Source organism: Akanthomyces muscarius (assembly GCF_028009165.1).
Source record: "Akanthomyces muscarius strain Ve6 chromosome Unknown contig_18, whole genome shotgun sequence".
Taxonomy (NCBI): Eukaryota; Fungi; Ascomycota; class Sordariomycetes; order Hypocreales; family Cordycipitaceae; genus Akanthomyces; species Akanthomyces muscarius.
This window is the reverse complement of record NW_026611618.1, coordinates 1909291-1926656: the sequence shown is the minus strand read 5'-3', so window position 1 is coordinate 1926656 and position 17366 is coordinate 1909291. Positions and strand designations below refer to the sequence as shown.

Below are 17366 nucleotides of genomic sequence, written 5' to 3'. Positions count from 1 at the left end.
ATCTTCTAGTTGCCTGATTAGGCAGATCTGGAGAAAGTCGGGGACAAGGGGGTTGCTGCCGAAACGCCCTGACTGGCTGCAAGGTTGAGGAGAAGACCCCCCCGGCTCTTTTTGTATAAGTAATCAACAATATGCTGGCGTCACATCTCATCTTTTGGGCGGCGCCGGTCTTCCATGGTCCTCTGACCGGACTACTCTGGCTACTTTTTTTTTCCTTCAGCGGGGCTTGGCAGCTCTCTCCTTTGCCAACGTCTTTTTCTGCTCACCCCTCCGGAGCTCAAGCTCCAGAACCGTTTGACAAATAAAGTGCCGGACGTCGTGCCCTCTGCTGGCTTGTTAGGAACCCAGGAGGACCAAGCCTTTTGCCTGCCCGCCCACAGGAACCAACGAAATCACAGGGACCCTCCCGTCGCTTGGGGCGGATCGCATCCGGCCAGAGGACAAAGACGGAGAGAGTGACCTGGTATTTCCATGTTGGCTTACGATGTTGGTGTTTTGCTGTCACGTTTGCTATTTTTGTCTGTTGTAGCTCGCGCGGCCTTTTCCAACATCCATCTACCTCGCCGGCTGTTGATACTCCTGGTTCCCTTGAGACAAACAAGTCACTGGCGAAGCTTCGTCGGGGAGCTCTTTGATCTGCCCCGTAGACTCTGCTACAATTGTTAGCAATTAGCAAACAGAAGACTGCCCGCGAATGCAAGTTCCCGCTTGGGGCTCTCTCGGCCGAGGCAGCCCCCGCCCTCCGGCGCCGTCCACGTCGGGGCGAAATGACTAGTTGGCCCAGGGCAGCAAACTCCGCTGGAACCACTCCAACTCGGGCCTCGTCGCGCATCTCGATGGAGTAGTAGATGAAGCTAGCATTCGTAGAACAACCAGGAACCATAAAGGCAAAAGGACAAGCATGCCGGGGAACTTGCCGCTGTTTAATTGGGTTTGCACACTGGACAGCGGCTAACACCCTCTGGCCGATTCAAAACCCGTCAATCTGATTTTCCCTCGTGTGATGCGGCAGGAAAATGCAGGTTTTCCTTTTTATGCCATTCGCTTATCTTGTCTAGAACCAAACCAAGCCACTTGTCCATATGTAGTCACCCGTGTCTCTGGCCGTTTTTGTGTGGCTGCTGCGTTGGCGCTTTGGATTTAAATGTTTTGTCAACATTGCTGCCGTCACTCTCCCCTCCCAGCCCCACCCCCTGTCACAAAGCTTTTGCTCGAGCCAAAGTTTTTCATTTTTCGATTACATGATCAGTAATCTTTGGTCGGGTTTCACAACAGCAGAACAACGGGCTCGAAGAATATTGTCATGTCCGGAACAGCGAGGCTGACCGCACAACGAAGCAGCATGAAAACATCTGCCGACGTCGCCAAACGCAGGTAGTTTTTGAAGTGAAGAAACCAAAGACAAAGAAATGTTGTGGTATTTTGATGGAACCGCGGGAGGCAGCGTTGGTCAAAGCAATCACACGCTACGATTAGTGATTGGTGCGAATGCGAGATCCAGCAAAAGCCCCTCTCTCGATAGTGCCCGACCAGAGACGCTGTAAGACGTAGTTCGGTCGGGCAGCTCGTGTTTTCTCTTGAGACGCTTGCTTTGCGTAGCATCTCGCTCGGACAGAACAATTGGGCTGAGGATGCAGCCGCACAGTCAACATGACCGAAAGGAGCATGCGACTCGGCGTCACATAATTCGACGAATAGACAAGAAGGCCTATATTAAGTTTGGCTACTAAAATATTTGTCGACAGCCGGGACGGGTTCTTAGCTAGCAGGAACCATGACACGCCCCTCCACGGCCACAAGCGCCACCCTCCCCTCTTCTCTTGTAGTTTTCCAGCCCAATTCAGCTTTGCTGTTGAACGGGCGGCGCAAGAAAACCGCCAAAGACAGTGTGGAACCCTTTTTTTTTTCAATTACTATTCACCGTGATGCCGAGCCCCTGCAGATGGAGCCCACATGTGCATCTTTGCCAGCGTGTGCTCATGTCGCTCCCACCACACCCCAGCCGCCATCATTCGGCCCATCTTTTTTCGACGTTGCCCGTCAAGATACAATTAGTCCACACAAGCCGCGCTCGTCTCTTGACCAAATCCCTCGCTTCTTCTCTTCTCCTCTCTCATCAAGTGAAATCGAAAAGTGCTCTATATACGCCCAAGCAGTTGTGGGGGAGGCGCGAGTAATACTTAACAGTCGCCCACTTATACGCTTCCCGCTCGATAAAACAACCTTTTGGCAGCCGTCAGAACCACGCCATACATTACTCGAGGCAAGCTGCTGCCGGATCCAGTCATCTCTACATTCTCAACGGTATATCTTCGCCCAAGGCCTCAAGGCCGTCTTTGAAGTCTTTGCATATTTCGGTCCCATCTTTGCGCATTCAAGCGCGCTTTTCGCTTGCGCTGAGCATACCTATATCTGGAACGCACGCCGCATACTTGACGTCGCTGCATCAAATCAACGGCAGTATCGCCCGTGCAGATACACCCCTGGACGAATCTCAACGAGTTGATCTGGACGATAAGCACTTCCGTGTGACGGAGAGCCTTGACAAGCTGGAACAAGGCACCTTGTCACTAATACATCACCAACATTCTACCAGGACCGCTCGACGACAAAGCATCAGCCAACGCGTTATCAGACGCATTTTGGCCTCGCAGAGTCACACACTCGCCAAAACTATATTGGTGACTTGTGGTCTACGCCAGGCTGGTGACTTTGTCGACAGGAATACACGAAAAAGAAAGCAACCACTTCCCGCACAAGGCGCTCATGACGACCGCCACGACGGCGCCCAGCGTACACATTCCCATCACCCGCCACAGACCCAGACTCCAAACCGCGCCGAAGAAGCCCTGGAACGTGTCGCCCTGGCAAGACGCCGCGGGCCGCACGATGCTGATCCCGCAGCTGTCGACGCAGCGGATGCTGATTCCGCTCGAGGTCTACATTGACTTCATCTGCCCGTGGTGCTACATTGAGATGCGCAGCCTCGACGCCGCCATGACGCAGTTCGTCGCCGCGCACCCCGAGGTGGAGTTTGAGGTCAACTGGCGGCCCTTTTACATTGCGCCCATGCTCAAGAGCAGCTGCAAGACGCTCGACTTTTACCGCAGCGCCATGCCGGACGGAGAGGAGAAGCTGCGGGCGCTGCTGGAGCGCGTCCGCGCCGCGGGCGAGCAGCACGGCCTCACGTTTGACTACGCCGGCCGCACCGGCCCGACGCGCAACGCGCACAAGCTCGTCGCGCTGGCGATGCGCCGCGGTGGGCGCCAGGCCCAGGCGCTCATGGTCGAGCGGCTGATGCGCACCGCGCTGGTCCACGGCCGGGACGTCTCCGACCCGGACGTGCTGGCGCAGGTGGCGGCCGCCGACGGGCTGGCGCTCGACAGGGAGGATGTGTTTCTGGAGCTGGCGGATGACGATGCGACGCGGCGCGTGGACCGCGAGGTCGAGGCCGCACAGGAGGCGCGCGGCATCGAGGCGGTGCCGTGCGTGACGGTGCTGGGGCGCTTCAAGGTCGGCGGGTTCCAGGAGTCGCACGTCTTTACCGACCTGTTTGCCAAGATTTACGAGGAGAAGATTGCGCAGTAAAGACGGGGATACGCGGCAGGAGATGTGCTCGTAAGGAGAACGGGCTTAGGGGGGCCTGGAACGAGCAAAGCTGCTGTCGAACATGCCACATGATGTATCGTGGCACCGCAAAAAGCTGATTACGATCCCAATGCTGGATGGATGATTACGGTCCATCATTAGACACAGCATCTATTTTCATAGATCCGTCACCCGCGTTTTTTCTTCTTTTCTTTGTTTGGTTTCTGGCGGGACTATACATCCTTACGAAGCGATTCGAGAATGCATTGGCGTGGCTCTTGTCCCTTTTATCTTTTCTTTGTCCCTGATGGCGCGGGTCCAGAATTTCCAGCGTATTCAAACACGCCAAATACCTTGTTTTCTGTCTTCGAAATCTTTACCGTCTAATATTCCCAGCATAGAATATGTTCTTCAAAACAAGATCTTTGCCTTTTCTGGGGCTCTACCCCGGTTGGCAAGGGTCATGCCCAAGCCCTGCGAGTCCTTGCTTGCCCTTTTAGATATACACCTGCTCATGATGCTAGCGACTTTATAATTTTACACTGACGAATTTCATGTCACCTTTTTTCGAACCGGTACTCTGTATGATACTCCTTGTTGTGAAATGCATGCCATGCCGGCAGAGACCTAGCGGCGTTAGACGAGAATGCTGATAAAACCTGCCAATGCCACTTACAACAATTTTCCCCGCAGCGACGGCTTTTCATTTTCGTTCGCTCGGGCGGCGAGAGATTTATACATTGCATGCTACATTACAGTAGATCTAACAGACACGGGTGGATAAGCAACAACCGCAACCGCACATGCCGTGCGTATACTCTGTTCGCAAAACAAGACAAGAGCAACAGTCAAGAACAAGTTCCTGGTCACTTTCCACGGTGGAATTGCTATTAACGATCCGATAGCCTATTTTTCTAATCATATCTGGGCTGGTGCCAGCATGGTACCAAAGACTCCTAAAATCAACGCCCGCTATTCCCATTCTCGAGTGTCTACCGTCTCTCCTGGTATTTGATAATCCCAAGCGAACTGAGACGACGCACCGAGTACGATGCAGTTATCTTGATAAAGACAAGAAAAAACAAAAACAAACAGAAAACGCCAATGCAGAAAGCACCCCATCACCCATAATTCGCAGAATGATGATGCCCGTATGATATACCTTTTCTAGTTTCCATCACAGCTTCACTCTCCCTCCCGCCTCTCCTAACTTTTTTTTTTGAATATCAACACATGTACCCCTCTCTCGCATGACCTCGGCCTCGCACCAATAGTAGAACCCCTCAGCGTCGCAGATTACTGTAATCTTGCAACAGGTGAGTCATGTGAATGTTGGTCTGCTTGCCACCACGCTTGCTCGCCCGCTTCTTCTGCACCTTGGGCTTGTTTCCCGCGGCGGCGGCCGCCTTGCGCGGGTCCTCACTCGTGGGCTTGAGCTGCACGCTCGACAGCTTGCGGTGCATGTCATCGATGCTCGGGATCTGGACGCGGCGCCACATGGCGTGGAACTCGGGCTGGATGCTGTGGTGCAGCGAGGCGTCGTCGAGCCAGACGTGGCGCGGGAAGTTCTCCCGGTTCGTACGCGTCACCAGGATCTTGTGCTGGCGCTCTAGCCGACCCAGCGTCTCCTCGCAGTCGGGCCAGCCGTCCTTGAGGTCGCGCACCGCGAGGCTCGAGGCGTCCGTCTTGCGCTGCAGGAACGCGAGCAGGCTCGTACCGTCCGTCACGCCGGGGACCACGGGGCGGTAGCTGTACGTGCCCGTCCGCCACGTCTGCTCGCTCAAGCTCGTGTCGGGCTTCCACTCGACGCGCGGATGGCCGCGCAGGCCCTCGGCCAGCTCCTGCTTGTGCTCGTCCGACGTGTTGCGCACGCTCAGGTGGTCAATCAGGTCCTTCATCGACTTGGGCGTGCCGCGCGCCTTGAGGAAGTCGACGGCAAACTTCATGTGCGACTTGACGTCCACGCCGTAGCCCGTCAGCTGCGGCTGCGAGAACACCTCGGCCGGCGCGTCCCGCTTGCGCTTCGCCGTCGGCGTCGGCGTCAGGCCGTCCGACGCCGCTGAGGGCGACGGCGACGGGGGCGCGAGCGAGGCGGCCTTGACGCTCATCGGGTTCGAGAGCTTGGACGCTGCCGACGCGAGCGTGGCCTTGAAGGCGCCCGACTGCTTCTCCAGGTAGGAAGACATGGCGGCGACGGGGTGACCGCAGCGTCGGGCCGGAGACTAATTTCGTCGGTGTAGGCGATGAAACGGGCGATGGGAGATTTTCGACAAGCGGTCCTGCGGTTGATGAGAAGCGGGGATGGCGATGCGTGGTGTTGCAAAGGAGCACAAAGCCTTCGTCAGGCGTTGAACTTGGAGGAAGAAAGTAGTGCAACTCCAGGCAGCGAGGTGTGGCTGGCGGGTGTGGCGTCGGAAACTGTGGCTAGTGCATTCGCAGAAACCGAACACGAGCGCTTCACGGTGCACAAGCTACAACTCTGGTGGCAGCCGCAGGGACTCGTTGTTGTGCAACTGTAGTAATTCCCACATGCATCATCGATTAAAACATTTATATCTAAAACGCAAAATCTATCTTGGATGCTCCTCCAAATTGCACCTCAGCTCTATGTAAGATAGGCGCGGAGGCGGAGCATCAGTTGCGCGTGCGCCGTTCTATCAAAACCAGTCACACAATGCGCGAGTTCGCATTGTGCAAACATGGCGCGAGGACCCCATTACGTTCAACGCTTGAACCGTATGCAAACTCCAAATTTTAAACTCATTTCTCTAACATGGATCCCATCGTGGCGAGGCCTTGCGTGGCGGCCGTGGCTGCTTCCATGTCACGTCGCCAGCGGAACTCGTCTGCGCATCGCAGAAGCCGTTGCTGGGTTTAAGCAGACTGCTGTTCTTGTTGGCTCTGGAGGTACTGGTAGCCAAAGTAGCCCAGGACACCACCGATGAGGACAATGCCGTAGAGGCCAATGCCGAGGCCGGTGCTGTCGGCGTTGCCAGAGTTGGCCGTCTTGGCAACGGGAGCGGCCTTGGGGGCAGGGTCGCCGGGCTATGGAGTAAAGTTAGTCGTGCTACAATGACATGGAACGCATTCGCTGTCGGTCATCGTGTGCCGACGAGCGCAATTGCGTAGGGTACGTACCGCGCGCTTCAGGGAGCCGACGAGTAGCTCATCAAGGCTCTCGCGGGCCTCGTCAGAGTGGCCAACATCCTCGAAAGCCTCCGAGGCGTCCTGGCCGGCAACATCAAGAATAACTTCCTCACCACCACTGGGTAAGACGGGGCAACTGGTCAGCACAGTTTCGTTTGGGGGCGGCGTCTTGCGACAGCCGCTTTTGCGCCGCGTCGGACGGATGTCAACTTACGGGTGCTCGTCAATGAACTTGGAGCAGTCGTAGACCTTGTCGTGGACTACGAGGAAGCAGTCCTTCTTAGTGTTGTGCTCGGCAACATCCTGGAAGGTGTACTCCTTGACTTGGGACATTTTTGCGGGTTTCGGTCGACGGTGTTGGAATATTAGCTATAGGGGGGTGGGTTTCGAGGAGAAAGGAGACGGGTATCTCGGTGACGTCGATGGGCTCGTCGGAGAAAAGTTCGCTTTCGCAAAAGGCAGCAGCGCAGGAATGGACACGAACTGGAGTCTTGGGGAAGGGAAAGAGGAAGAAGAAAAGGTTGGGATGAAGAAGGTTGTGGAAGTCAGATCAGCAACAAGGTCAGCACATGCGCTACGGAGGACGGACTCTGGGAAAAAGGGTCTGCCAGTTCCGAGTCGCAGGGCCGGATAGCGCACTCGGTGCCCTGTCAGGCCCGCCCGACAGGCCACGCCACAGGGCGCCCGAAAGACTTCCCCAACGGACAGCGCGCCATTCCACAAATGCAATTAAAAAACCAAAGTGGCCAGCGGTCCACAGTGTCCTAGCGGGCGCACGGCAGCCAATTGCGAAGTCGCAAATGACCGTCTGCTGGCTCCTATTCGTCAGTGTGCCGAGACTCGTCGCTGGGAAGCTCAGCTCTGTAACCTCAGGCCTGGGTTACACAGTTACTTGGTGCTCAAGGCCCTGTAAACACGCACCTTTCGGTGCTCCGACAGCGCAGCAGCGCCCAATCCTTGCCCCGTGGCATCCCGACTTTCCACTGAAGCCACATCATCACAGCGGCTCTCGAGGAACGGACCTCTGCTGATGCGCCGGTTCCTCACCACTCGCGCCCTGTCAATCATTTTTAGGCCATTTTCCCAACTGAGAAGAGCCGCGATAATCCGGGGAAAGCTGAAATACATTACGTATGTAGTGACGCTGCCGTCACATGTCCTTGAACGTGTCCAATTCTCGATAGGCACCTCCTGGCTTCAAGAGCACCTCCCGTGCTGCTTACCCGGCCAAATCTGCTCCCCGCATTCGCGCTGGCTCCCACAGAAGCCGGCCGGCGGTTTCTTTCCCGATTCCGATCACACGGGAGCCAAGCTCGGCAACAACAGTCAACAGTTCACCCCGGTAGCCAGTCAACCAGTTTGGCTGCGTTTGGCTGCCGTGCTCATCATCCGCGGACTTGTCAACCACAATCTTGCCGCTCTGCATATATATTAACCCACATGTCAGCCATTCTGCAGATACACTCTCCGGCCTTTCCAGGCGGTATACATTAGTGGAGCATCGTTTATGCAAGTCGCTCCCGCGTGCCGCGCGATCCTGGCTACAGCGATAGTCAATCGGCGGATCAATGACAGAGCCTTTTCTTAAATGCGCAATCATTCTTATGGGATGCAAGTAAACTGCTCGACATTCTATTTATGCCAGCCGACAGACCAGCTCTAGCTACTGCTACTTGAACTTGGGCCCGGCATTTCTATGGCATGCTTAGCCATGCATGATCAGCCTTGGCGCAGAGCCTATCGCTTTGATGAACCACCGCCAATATCCTGGCCGAGTCTGTAGCCTGTAACCTTGTCCCATTCGATCTTTTGGCGGGTGACCGGCAACTGCCTGCGCAGGCCCTTGAACGCACCCTCGCTCAGGCTGACGAAGCCCTTGTTGAGCTCTTCTTGATACTTCCTCTCCGTCGATGAAATCTCTTTGGCAATTCCGGCACCGGTGCTCAATGCAACCGAAACAGAGATGGGCTTCTTGGTCTGCAGACGTACGTTGCCGTCCTCGTAGTAGTGAACGTCGACTTTGATGGTTCCTTCGAGCGAGCCAGACGAAGGGTTGAAGGTGTAAACAGATCTCCAGCGGCCGTTCCTATTTCCCAGCTTGTCAGACCGTACGTGAAGACGGACAATGCGACCAGATACTTACCAGAAGTTGTTTGGGCTGTATTTGTTGGCCACAATGACTATGGCAATCTTAGAGTCCGACTCGATTGGGTAGACGCCATAGGCAGCATTAGGAAAGTGCTCCGAAATGTACGTGCTCAGGCTTTTCAATGTCGATTTTCTGTCACAATCATTTAGTATTCGTCGCATCGTGATCTTCGAGGTCTGCGTACGTTAAATCGGCTTGTGCGCCCTCGATAGTATGGCTCTGTACAGCGCTGGCTTTCTGCGGAGTATGAATCAGCATGCCTTCCACCTGGGGATTCTTTGTTTCGGCTAACTTGTGTTGCGTGATCAAATTCGAAGCTGGAGGAGCTCTCGACGTCGTAGTATCGGCCATCGCCCAGGCTGTTGTGTTCGCTGACAAGTACCTATTGGGCATATGTATTAGTAGAGCCAATTGTTACGTCGTGTACAGTTTCACTTACAGACTCGCTGCTTCCAGGCAGCTTCACAGTAATCAGCTGCTCCTCGTTGTACCTTTGAAACGCTGGACCGAGCTGCGAAAGGAGGTTCGGAGACGAGGCCGTAAGGGTCTTAATATCTGCATATCAAAGCATTCATCAGTCTGGGGTATTCGCGTGGCTATCGTAGCGTAACATGGGCTGTAAGCGCACCGGCAACGACATCGGCGAGCTGTTACGAAACGCGGAGGTTAGCTTCAGGAGTTTCGCGCAATTGGTCTCGAGGAGGGGCAGTCAGCCACTCACCTCGCCGGGGGGAGCTCCCTCGATGAAAGAGGCCACAGTCTCGAGCTGCGACATTGTCGAAATTCAATTATACCACTAGCCACAAGTAATTCGGTAAGTTGAGAGCTGGAAGCTTTTTCCGTGACGGAAAGTCGAGAGCTTGTTGATGGCGTAACCGGTGGAGGCTGCGTGACACGGGCGGGGCACAGCAGTTAAGCAACAAACAGCCTAGGCGAGAGGGGCAACTTGGTGATAAGCACACAAGCGCTCTACATTTTAAGTATACCTAGAATGGCGCAAAGAAGAAACTTCGCTGTGGAAAATATTGCTTTAATTTCTTATTTTTATTGTGCCTGAGCATGTTCTATATTTTCTCATGTGACAGATATCTTGTCTCTACAAATGCCACCGAATTCTCGCTAAATAAAGGACAAGGTTCGTTCTCTAGTAGTCCAACAGGCGCTTAATGTTGTCATATACTCCTAATAAATGGGTTAGCCTTCTGTTCTTGCACTTTGTTCCAGGCACTCGGTGGAACTTACTCGTAATGTCAGGGAGATGGAATCTCTCAAAGGCCAGCGAGTTGTGAATATCCCAACCTGCCACGCGGCGGACCGGCGCCTCCAGTCTATTGAAGGTCTCAGGATTTTCTTGGATAGCCGCGGCTACTTCGGAAGCAATGCTAGCCGTTGTGTAGGCCTCATGCACAATCATGACTCTTCCAGTCTTCTTGACACTCTCAAAGACAGTCTCTCTGTCAAAGGGGTGAACCGTGCGCAGGTCAATGAGCTCGATGGACACGTCGGGACGTTGAGCCTCCAGCTGACGAATAGCCTCAATACAGTAGTAAAGAGGTTGGCCGTAAGATATAACCGTGACATTGCTACCTTCTTTGAGCACCTCGGCCTTCGAAAGCGGCAGCTCGTAGGAAGCCACGGGGACCTGCTCCACAGCAGCACGATAGAGAATCTTAGGCTCCATAAAGATGCACGGGTCGTTGCTGCGAATGGCAGATAGTAGGAGGCCCTTGGCCTGGATCGGAGATCTTGGCATGATGACACGAATACCAGGAACGTGTGTGAAGAGACTTTCCGGAGACTGCGAGTGATAGAGAGCACCGTGGCCGACACCACCGCACGGCATACGCACTGTTAGGCCACCAGCGCCGCGGCCGTTGGTACCATCACGGAACCGCATTTTGGCAGCTTCGTTGACAATTTGATCAAAGGCTGGGTAGACGTAATCGGCAAACTGAATCTCGGCAACTGGGCGCATGCCCTCTGCGGCAAGGCCAATACCGAAACCTAGGATACCCTGCTCTGACAGAGGCGTGTTGAAGACGCGCTCGGCACCATGTGTCTCGGCCAATTTCATTGTGCATCGGAACACACCGCCAAAGGCTACATCTTCGCCAAAGACAACCACTGACTCATCCTCCGCGAGAGCAGTGCCAAGGGCATCGTTGACGGCCTGGAAGAGATTCAGCTTCTTTGTTGCGCCGTTGCGGACCTCGGCGGGAATCTCGAGGTTCTTTTGGACCGCATCAGCACTATGCGCTAATAAGGGGGTAGAACCATATTCGACGGGCAGGTTCAGCTTGGCGTTGGGAGGATGTGTAGAGTAGCACCGAGACGCGTGCAGAGGCAGGGCGGCGACAGACGGACGGGGCGTTTGCAGGACCCTGCGAAATTGACGAGCAACTTGACGTTGCATGGTGATGTCGAGCGAGCCTTATCGCGCGCCTGCAAAAAGAAACCGGAGTAGGCGTAGAGTGATGTGGGAAAAAATGTATCACGACTGGCCGCAACGGGCGGTTTTGTCGACGAAGGACGACAGGGCGGATGAGACTCGGCTTGCTGCGGCCTCTCGCGGGGTTGACGAAATGGGCCAAGTGCCTGTATGGAGAGCCGAAAAGAGCGGGTCGCCGCAGTTCTTGTGCCGCTTTCTTCTGGGGAAGGAAAGTGGCTAGTGCAGCCGACAAAGAGGCTGGTGTGGTGTGGCTGTGGCGACACGGTTGCTCGGCCAACATAACAGCACCAACCAGCCAAGAATTATGCGGCAGTGCGGCAGACATCATACGAGGAGGCCCACGTGGAAATAATTGAGGGCTGGGCAATGACGCGGCTACCCAAGACATCTCTGCCCTCCTAATGAATTTAATGTTCCACAGGTAGCCTGCGGCTCTGCGCTTCTCCTTCTCCGGCATTCCAGTCATCAGTTCAGCACAAAACTGGTCCAGAGAGCCATGCCGTCAAGGGAATCGCCCCGAGACGCGAGGCGGCAGCGGCCACGAAGCGGCGATCAATCTCGACGGCATCATGAGCGCAAAAAGAGATCACACACGAAACGACCGGGCACGGCATCAGACGACACGACAGAAAGCCGGGAGACAAGGGAGACGAGAGAAACAAGAGAAACGAGACACTCGCGGAGTACGAAAAGCTCACAAAAGCTTTCTGCCGGTGCTCTCAATCGGTTGGATAAGGAATACGCCAAGCGCAAAAGTCGAAAGCCCGACCGGCGGCGCGTATCACACCACCGGTATGAAGATGAATACGACCAAGAAGCGGAACGAGCGTACGAAAAGGAGAAGAGGCGCAAGGAAAAGAAGAGGAAGAAGCGAGTAGTCAGTGGCGCTATCATGGAAGAAGGTCGCGCACGAGGGCATCACCGCGGATGGAGCGACGAGTCCTACGAGAAAGACGGACTTCTGCCGCAGCCAAAGAAGAAATGGACCAAGAAAAAGAAGTGGTGGATCATTGGGGGCATCAGCCTCGTCTTGTTAATTATTATCATCGCCGTCGCTGTGGCGGTGAGCCAGAAGAAGAAGGGAGGAGGAGGCGGCGGAGGCAACGACACTTCGTCCTCGTCATCGCTGAGCGGCCAAGATCGAAATTCTATACCGGAAAAATGGCGCAACACGTATCTGGATCCATGGACATGGGCTTCCACTACCGATTTCAACGTCACTTTCACCGACGAGATGGTTGGCGACCTACCAGTAATGGGTTTATACTCGAAGTGGGACGACTCGGCACAGGCAAACGGCAAGGTACCGGCACTGAACAAGGCGTGGGGAAAGTACACCGATTTGCCCGCGCGCGGCGTGAACTTGGGAGGATGGCTGTCGCTAGAGCCCTGGATCACACCCTCATTGTTCGACTACCCGCTCAGTATGGGCATCATTGACGAATGGACGCTGGTGACGCATTTGGGCGACTCGGCGGCGTCGACACTGGAGAAGCACTATTCAACATTTGTCACCGAGGACACATTCAAAGCGATCGCCGCCGCAGGCTTGGATCATGTGCGCATCCCGTTCTCATACTGGGCCGTCACCACGTACGACGGAGACCCATACTTGTTTCGTACATCTTGGAGGTACTTGCTGCGCGGTATCGAATGGGCACGAAAGTATGGTCTGCGTATCAACCTCGATCTTCATGGGCTTCCAGGCAGCCAGAATGGATGGAACCACAGTGGACGCTGGGGGACCATCGGGTGGCTGAACGGCACAGATGGCGATACAAACGCCCAGCGGTCGGTGGATGTCCACGACCGACTATCCAAATTCTTTGGCCAAGACCGCTATAAGAATATTATCAGTCATTATGGACTGGCCAATGAACCACGAATGGTCTTGCTGGATGCCTCAAAGGTGATCAGTTGGACGGAGAACCTTTACAAGCTGATACGCAAGAATGGTGTCGGAGGCATTGTGGTATTCGGTGACGGCTTCATGGGCCTCGAAAACTGGCAGGGCAAAATGACTGGCTATGACGATATGGCGCTCGACGTTCATCAATATGTCATTTTCAACGAAAATCAAATCGACTTTTCGCACCAAAAGAAGGTTCAGTATGCCTGCGACGGGTGGACCAAGCAGACACAGCAGAGCATGGACACCAGCACAGGCTATGGCCCGACATTATTCGCAGAGTGGTCTCAGGCCGATACCGATTGCGCCAAGCACCTCACAAACGTCGGATGGGGCAATCGATGGGAAGGCACTCTAGACACGGGAGACCCCAAGACGTCTATCCTAACGCCGAGATGCCCGACGAAGAATAAGCAGTGCTCCTGTGCCCAAGCCAATTCGGACCCCAGCAAGTGGAGCTCCGACTATAAACAGTTTCTGAAAATGTTTGCAGAGGCGCAGATGCACAGTTTCGAAAAGGGCTGGGGCTGGTGGTACTGGACGTGGAAGACCGAGAGCGCGCCGCAGTGGTCCTACGAGGCCGGCCTCAAGGCCGGTATCCTTCCGGATAAGGCGTATTCTCGGGATTTTAACTGCGATTCGGACGTGCCGGACTTTGCAAAGAATGGCCTGCCAGAGTACTATTAAGCGGCATGAGCATTGGTGCAAATCAGCAGGGTTGTATGAAAGGAGCGCGTTTGGCCAGCCTGTCGAAGTGTACATATGGCGGACAGGAAATCTATTTTTGGATGCAAGCGAATGAACTTTTTGGCATATCATATAGCATATACTCTTTTAGGTACGATATAGACGGTTGGAACGGCATACATAGAACAGCATGTGAGGAAAGGGTGGCTCATACCCAAGTTTGGAAGTACCTACTTAGTGAGGAAGAACAGCTAGAATGATATATTACGCAACTCTGGTTGCTTAACTTACTAGTCTGAACCCGCTAGAATCTCGGAAAACTTGATGAGATTGCAGAAAAGAGGAATTGCAGCAACATGGCTGATGCGATGGGACGCGACAGCCGCAACTCGCTCGCTGGAGTAAGCGGTAGAGCCCCGACGCCGGCTCCAGGCCGGCTTTGCCCCGATGTCTGTCGTCATGGTTTAGCTTCGGGCAGCTCCGGTATGCAATTGTGCAGCGCCGCTTTCCTCCTACAGAACGCAGCAGCCATGTCCGACGTGATGAATCTCTTCTTCGGTAAGAAACACGAGAATATGCAATGTTGCATTGCCCGTACACTTTGTGACATGGCTAGTTATAATGCCGTATTTGCCACGTCTACAAGCGATTAGCTCTTTTTTTGTTTTCGGCATAGTATTCGGGGCAGATTGTCTAGGACATTTCCCATAGGCGAGGAGGGCTGACACATGGTGCTTATATCCGGCCGTAGATTCCGAGAATTTGAAAAGAAAACAAGGGTTCAAGGTTCTCTTTTTGTTTTTTTCCGTCTTGGGCGCACGCCATCTCCGATCACTGCCGACCGAGCAGTATTGTGGTAATAGGCTTGAGCTTGGCTGGGATGCTTACCAACATCAACACTCGGGCCGAACGCCAAAACGCGAGCCAAGAACATGACCCGTTTGACAGCGCCGAATCGAAAGTGAGCGCCGGTAGCCATCTCATTGGGCCATGCCGCCATCTCATTGGAGCATCCTCCATTTGATGGGGAAAGCAGGGAACCAGTTTTTGATTTGAAATGGGGCGTCATCTCGCGCTTAGGCTGTAGTGCCGAGTGCACTTGTAGCCACTAAAAACATTCGGCCCGCATCAGAGCTCTACTCGACCGGATGATGGAATTGGAGAAATGCAGACCTTTTTTTTCTTTTCTAACCATCGTGCTTCTTTCGTGACTTTTCTCTCTCTCAACTCATTACCAGTCGATACCCCATTGCCTCATCTTAGAAAGGCGATTTTCGAGCTGGCGACAGACTTGCGCGCGAGACTCGGGACATTCAAAAAGAAGCCCTTTTGTCTGTCATCCCCGTTCGGCCGACTAGGATTTTTGTCTAGCAGCCCTTTGGCGACGTCCTCAATCCTCCACTTCATTCCTGAAAGGGTATTTTAAAAGCCAATGGCAGTTCGGAGATAAGGCGTCTTCAATTGTCCAATACATACTCGACTCGACGTCTCTGCTTTTGGCTCGATAATTTCAGCACGGTTCGGCCAAGACGGATAATGAGCGTTGACATTGAAAAGCAGCAGCCACCAGCGGCTGACGGCGCCGCCACCGGCCCCGATCCCCAGCACCACCACGGCGGCGGCGATGAGTTATTTACAAACAGCGTGTCGCAGTCGACGCAGCAGTCGACAGAGTCCCTCGGCAGGATTCGGTCTCACAATGGCTACGGCATCGACGAGGAGCAGCCTGAACGGTCGCGAGTCGCCCCATCGTATTCACAGGAGAAGGACCCTTATGAGGTAGGGTGGGATAACGGTGCCAACGATCCCCTATGTCCCTGGAGCTTCAAAAAGGCCAAGAAATGGGCCATTGTCTCTATCCTTTGCGCGGGGAGTTTCACAGTGTAAGTTTAGTCCAGTGGCGGACCATGGCACGTCTCTATAAAAACAATACTAACACAATGTCCGCAGTACCAACATCAGCTCCGGCTACACATCAACATACGAGCAGATGGAAGCCGAGTTTGGCAACTCGCGCATCATCTCCGTCCTCGGTCTGTCCCTTTTCGTGCTCGGCATCGCCTTTGGGCCCATGCTCTTCGGTCCTCTGAGCGAGTTCTACGGCCGTCGGCCCATCTACCTGGTGGCCTGGGTCGTGTTTGTGGCCTTTCTGTTCCCCGGCGCCTTTGGCACCAACATCCAGACCATTCTCGTTTCGCGCTTCTTTGGTGGCTTCTCGGGCAGCGCCTTCCTCGCCGTCTCGGGCGGCACAGTCGGCGATCTGTTCCAGCGGCACGAGCTGCAGGCGCCCATGGTGCTCTTCTCGCTGGCGCCGTTCCTCGGCCCGACGGCCGGCCCGCTGATTGGCGGCTTCATCAACTACAATGTGCACTGGCGCTGGACGTACTACGTCTTCCTCATCTGGACTGGCGTGCTGCTCGTCGCCGTCGTCCTGTTCGTGCCTGAGACGTACCACCCGATCCTGCTCCGGAACAAGGCCCGCGGCATGCGCAAGCGCACCGGTGACGACCGCTGGCTGGCGCCGACGGAGAAGACGCAAAAGTCGGTTATTCGTGCCATCGGTATCTCGTTGCTGCGGCCCATGCAGCTTCTCGTGTTTGAACCCATGTGTCTGAATCTCTGTCTGCTGTCTGCGATGCTGCTCGGTATCCTGTACCTCTTCTTCGGTGCCTTTGCGCTCGTCTTTTCTACCAATTATGGCTTCAATCTGTGGCAGATCGGCATGGCCTTTATCCCCATCTGCGTCGGCATGTTCATTGCGAGCGCGACAGATCCTCTGTGGCACCGCTATCGCATGGGCCTCGTGGCCAAGCTTGAGCAGGAGACGGGCATCAAGGGCAAGGCCGAGCCAGAGTTCCGCCTGCCGCCGGCGGTGGCTGGCGCGGTGCTGGCACCAGTGGGTGTCTTTATCTTTGCGTGGACGTCGTATCCGCATGTTCATTGGATCGCACCGATGATTGGCGAAGCGATTTTCGGAGCTGGGTATGTCTCATGATTCCAGACACGTGTAGACTGCAAAACTAACTTCTGAGTAGCATCGTACTAGTATATACCGGCATCTTCACCTTCTTGGTCGATGCGTATCCCACATACGCCGCCAGCGCTCTGGCTGCCAACGCCTTTATTCGCTGCTTGTTTGCAACTGCTTTCCCTCTTTTTGGAAACCAAATGTACCACAAGCTCGGCTTTCAATGGGCATCCACGCTTCTGGCATTCCTGCTGCTCGCGATGATGCCTTTTCCTTTCATCTTCTTCCGCTACGGCAAGCAAATCCGAAAGAAGAGTCGATACGCTACCACTGCGTAGAAACATTGCACATGGTTTTACGCAAACTTGCATAGAGTTGTTTTTGTTTTGCATGGCGGGCTGGCACATGATACATGAATGCGCGAGAATATACAAAATTAGATCGGGTATTCAAGAGCACTTTTTAAATA

At 54.5% G+C, this 17366-nt stretch overlaps 7 protein-coding genes across 7 annotated transcripts; 3 read left to right on the top strand and 4 right to left on the bottom strand.

The window, feature by feature from the left end:
• Positions 1-2766: 2766 nt before the first annotated feature.
• LMH87_009099 (uncharacterized protein) lies at positions 2767-3588 on the top strand (the record flags this gene model as incomplete). The annotated part of the gene is made up of 1 exon (XM_056202377.1): positions 2767-3588. The coding sequence occupies one exon, from the start codon at positions 2767-2769 to the stop codon at positions 3586-3588; it is 822 nt and encodes a 273-aa protein (XP_056056947.1).
• Positions 3589-4871: 1283 nt separating this feature from the next.
• On the bottom strand, positions 4872-5774 carry LMH87_009098 (uncharacterized protein; the record flags this gene model as incomplete). Its single annotated transcript, XM_056202376.1, has 1 exon — positions 4872-5774. The coding sequence occupies one exon, from the start codon at positions 5772-5774 to the stop codon at positions 4872-4874; it is 903 nt and encodes a 300-aa protein (XP_056056946.1).
• Positions 5775-6462: 688 nt separating this feature from the next.
• LMH87_009097 (uncharacterized protein) lies at positions 6463-7068 on the bottom strand (the record flags this gene model as incomplete). The annotated part of the gene is made up of 3 exons (XM_056202375.1): positions 6463-6633; positions 6727-6853; positions 6950-7068. 3 exons carry the CDS (start codon positions 7066-7068, stop codon positions 6463-6465), a joined length of 417 nt encoding a protein of 138 aa, XP_056056945.1.
• Positions 7069-8472: 1404 nt separating this feature from the next.
• On the bottom strand, positions 8473-9659 carry LMH87_009096 (uncharacterized protein; the record flags this gene model as incomplete). The annotated part of the gene is made up of 7 exons (XM_056202374.1): positions 8473-8821; positions 8879-9016; positions 9069-9121; positions 9177-9266; positions 9324-9439; positions 9513-9531; positions 9606-9659. The coding sequence occupies 7 exons, from the start codon at positions 9657-9659 to the stop codon at positions 8473-8475; spliced, it is 819 nt and encodes a 272-aa protein (XP_056056944.1).
• Positions 9660-10028: 369 nt separating this feature from the next.
• LMH87_009095 (uncharacterized protein) lies at positions 10029-11297 on the bottom strand (the record flags this gene model as incomplete). The annotated part of the gene is made up of 2 exons (XM_056202373.1): positions 10029-10066; positions 10127-11297. 2 exons carry the CDS (start codon positions 11295-11297, stop codon positions 10029-10031), a joined length of 1209 nt encoding a protein of 402 aa, XP_056056943.1.
• Positions 11298-12225: 928 nt separating this feature from the next.
• Positions 12226-13929, top strand: LMH87_009094 (uncharacterized protein; the record flags this gene model as incomplete). Its single annotated transcript, XM_056202372.1, has 1 exon — positions 12226-13929. The coding sequence occupies one exon, from the start codon at positions 12226-12228 to the stop codon at positions 13927-13929; it is 1704 nt and encodes a 567-aa protein (XP_056056942.1).
• A 1536-nt stretch (positions 13930-15465) lies between these two features.
• On the top strand, positions 15466-17235 carry LMH87_009093 (uncharacterized protein; the record flags this gene model as incomplete). The annotated part of the gene is made up of 3 exons (XM_056202371.1): positions 15466-15812; positions 15880-16911; positions 16965-17235. 3 exons carry the CDS (start codon positions 15466-15468, stop codon positions 17233-17235), a joined length of 1650 nt encoding a protein of 549 aa, XP_056056941.1.
• Between the last annotated feature and the right edge of the window lie 131 nt (positions 17236-17366).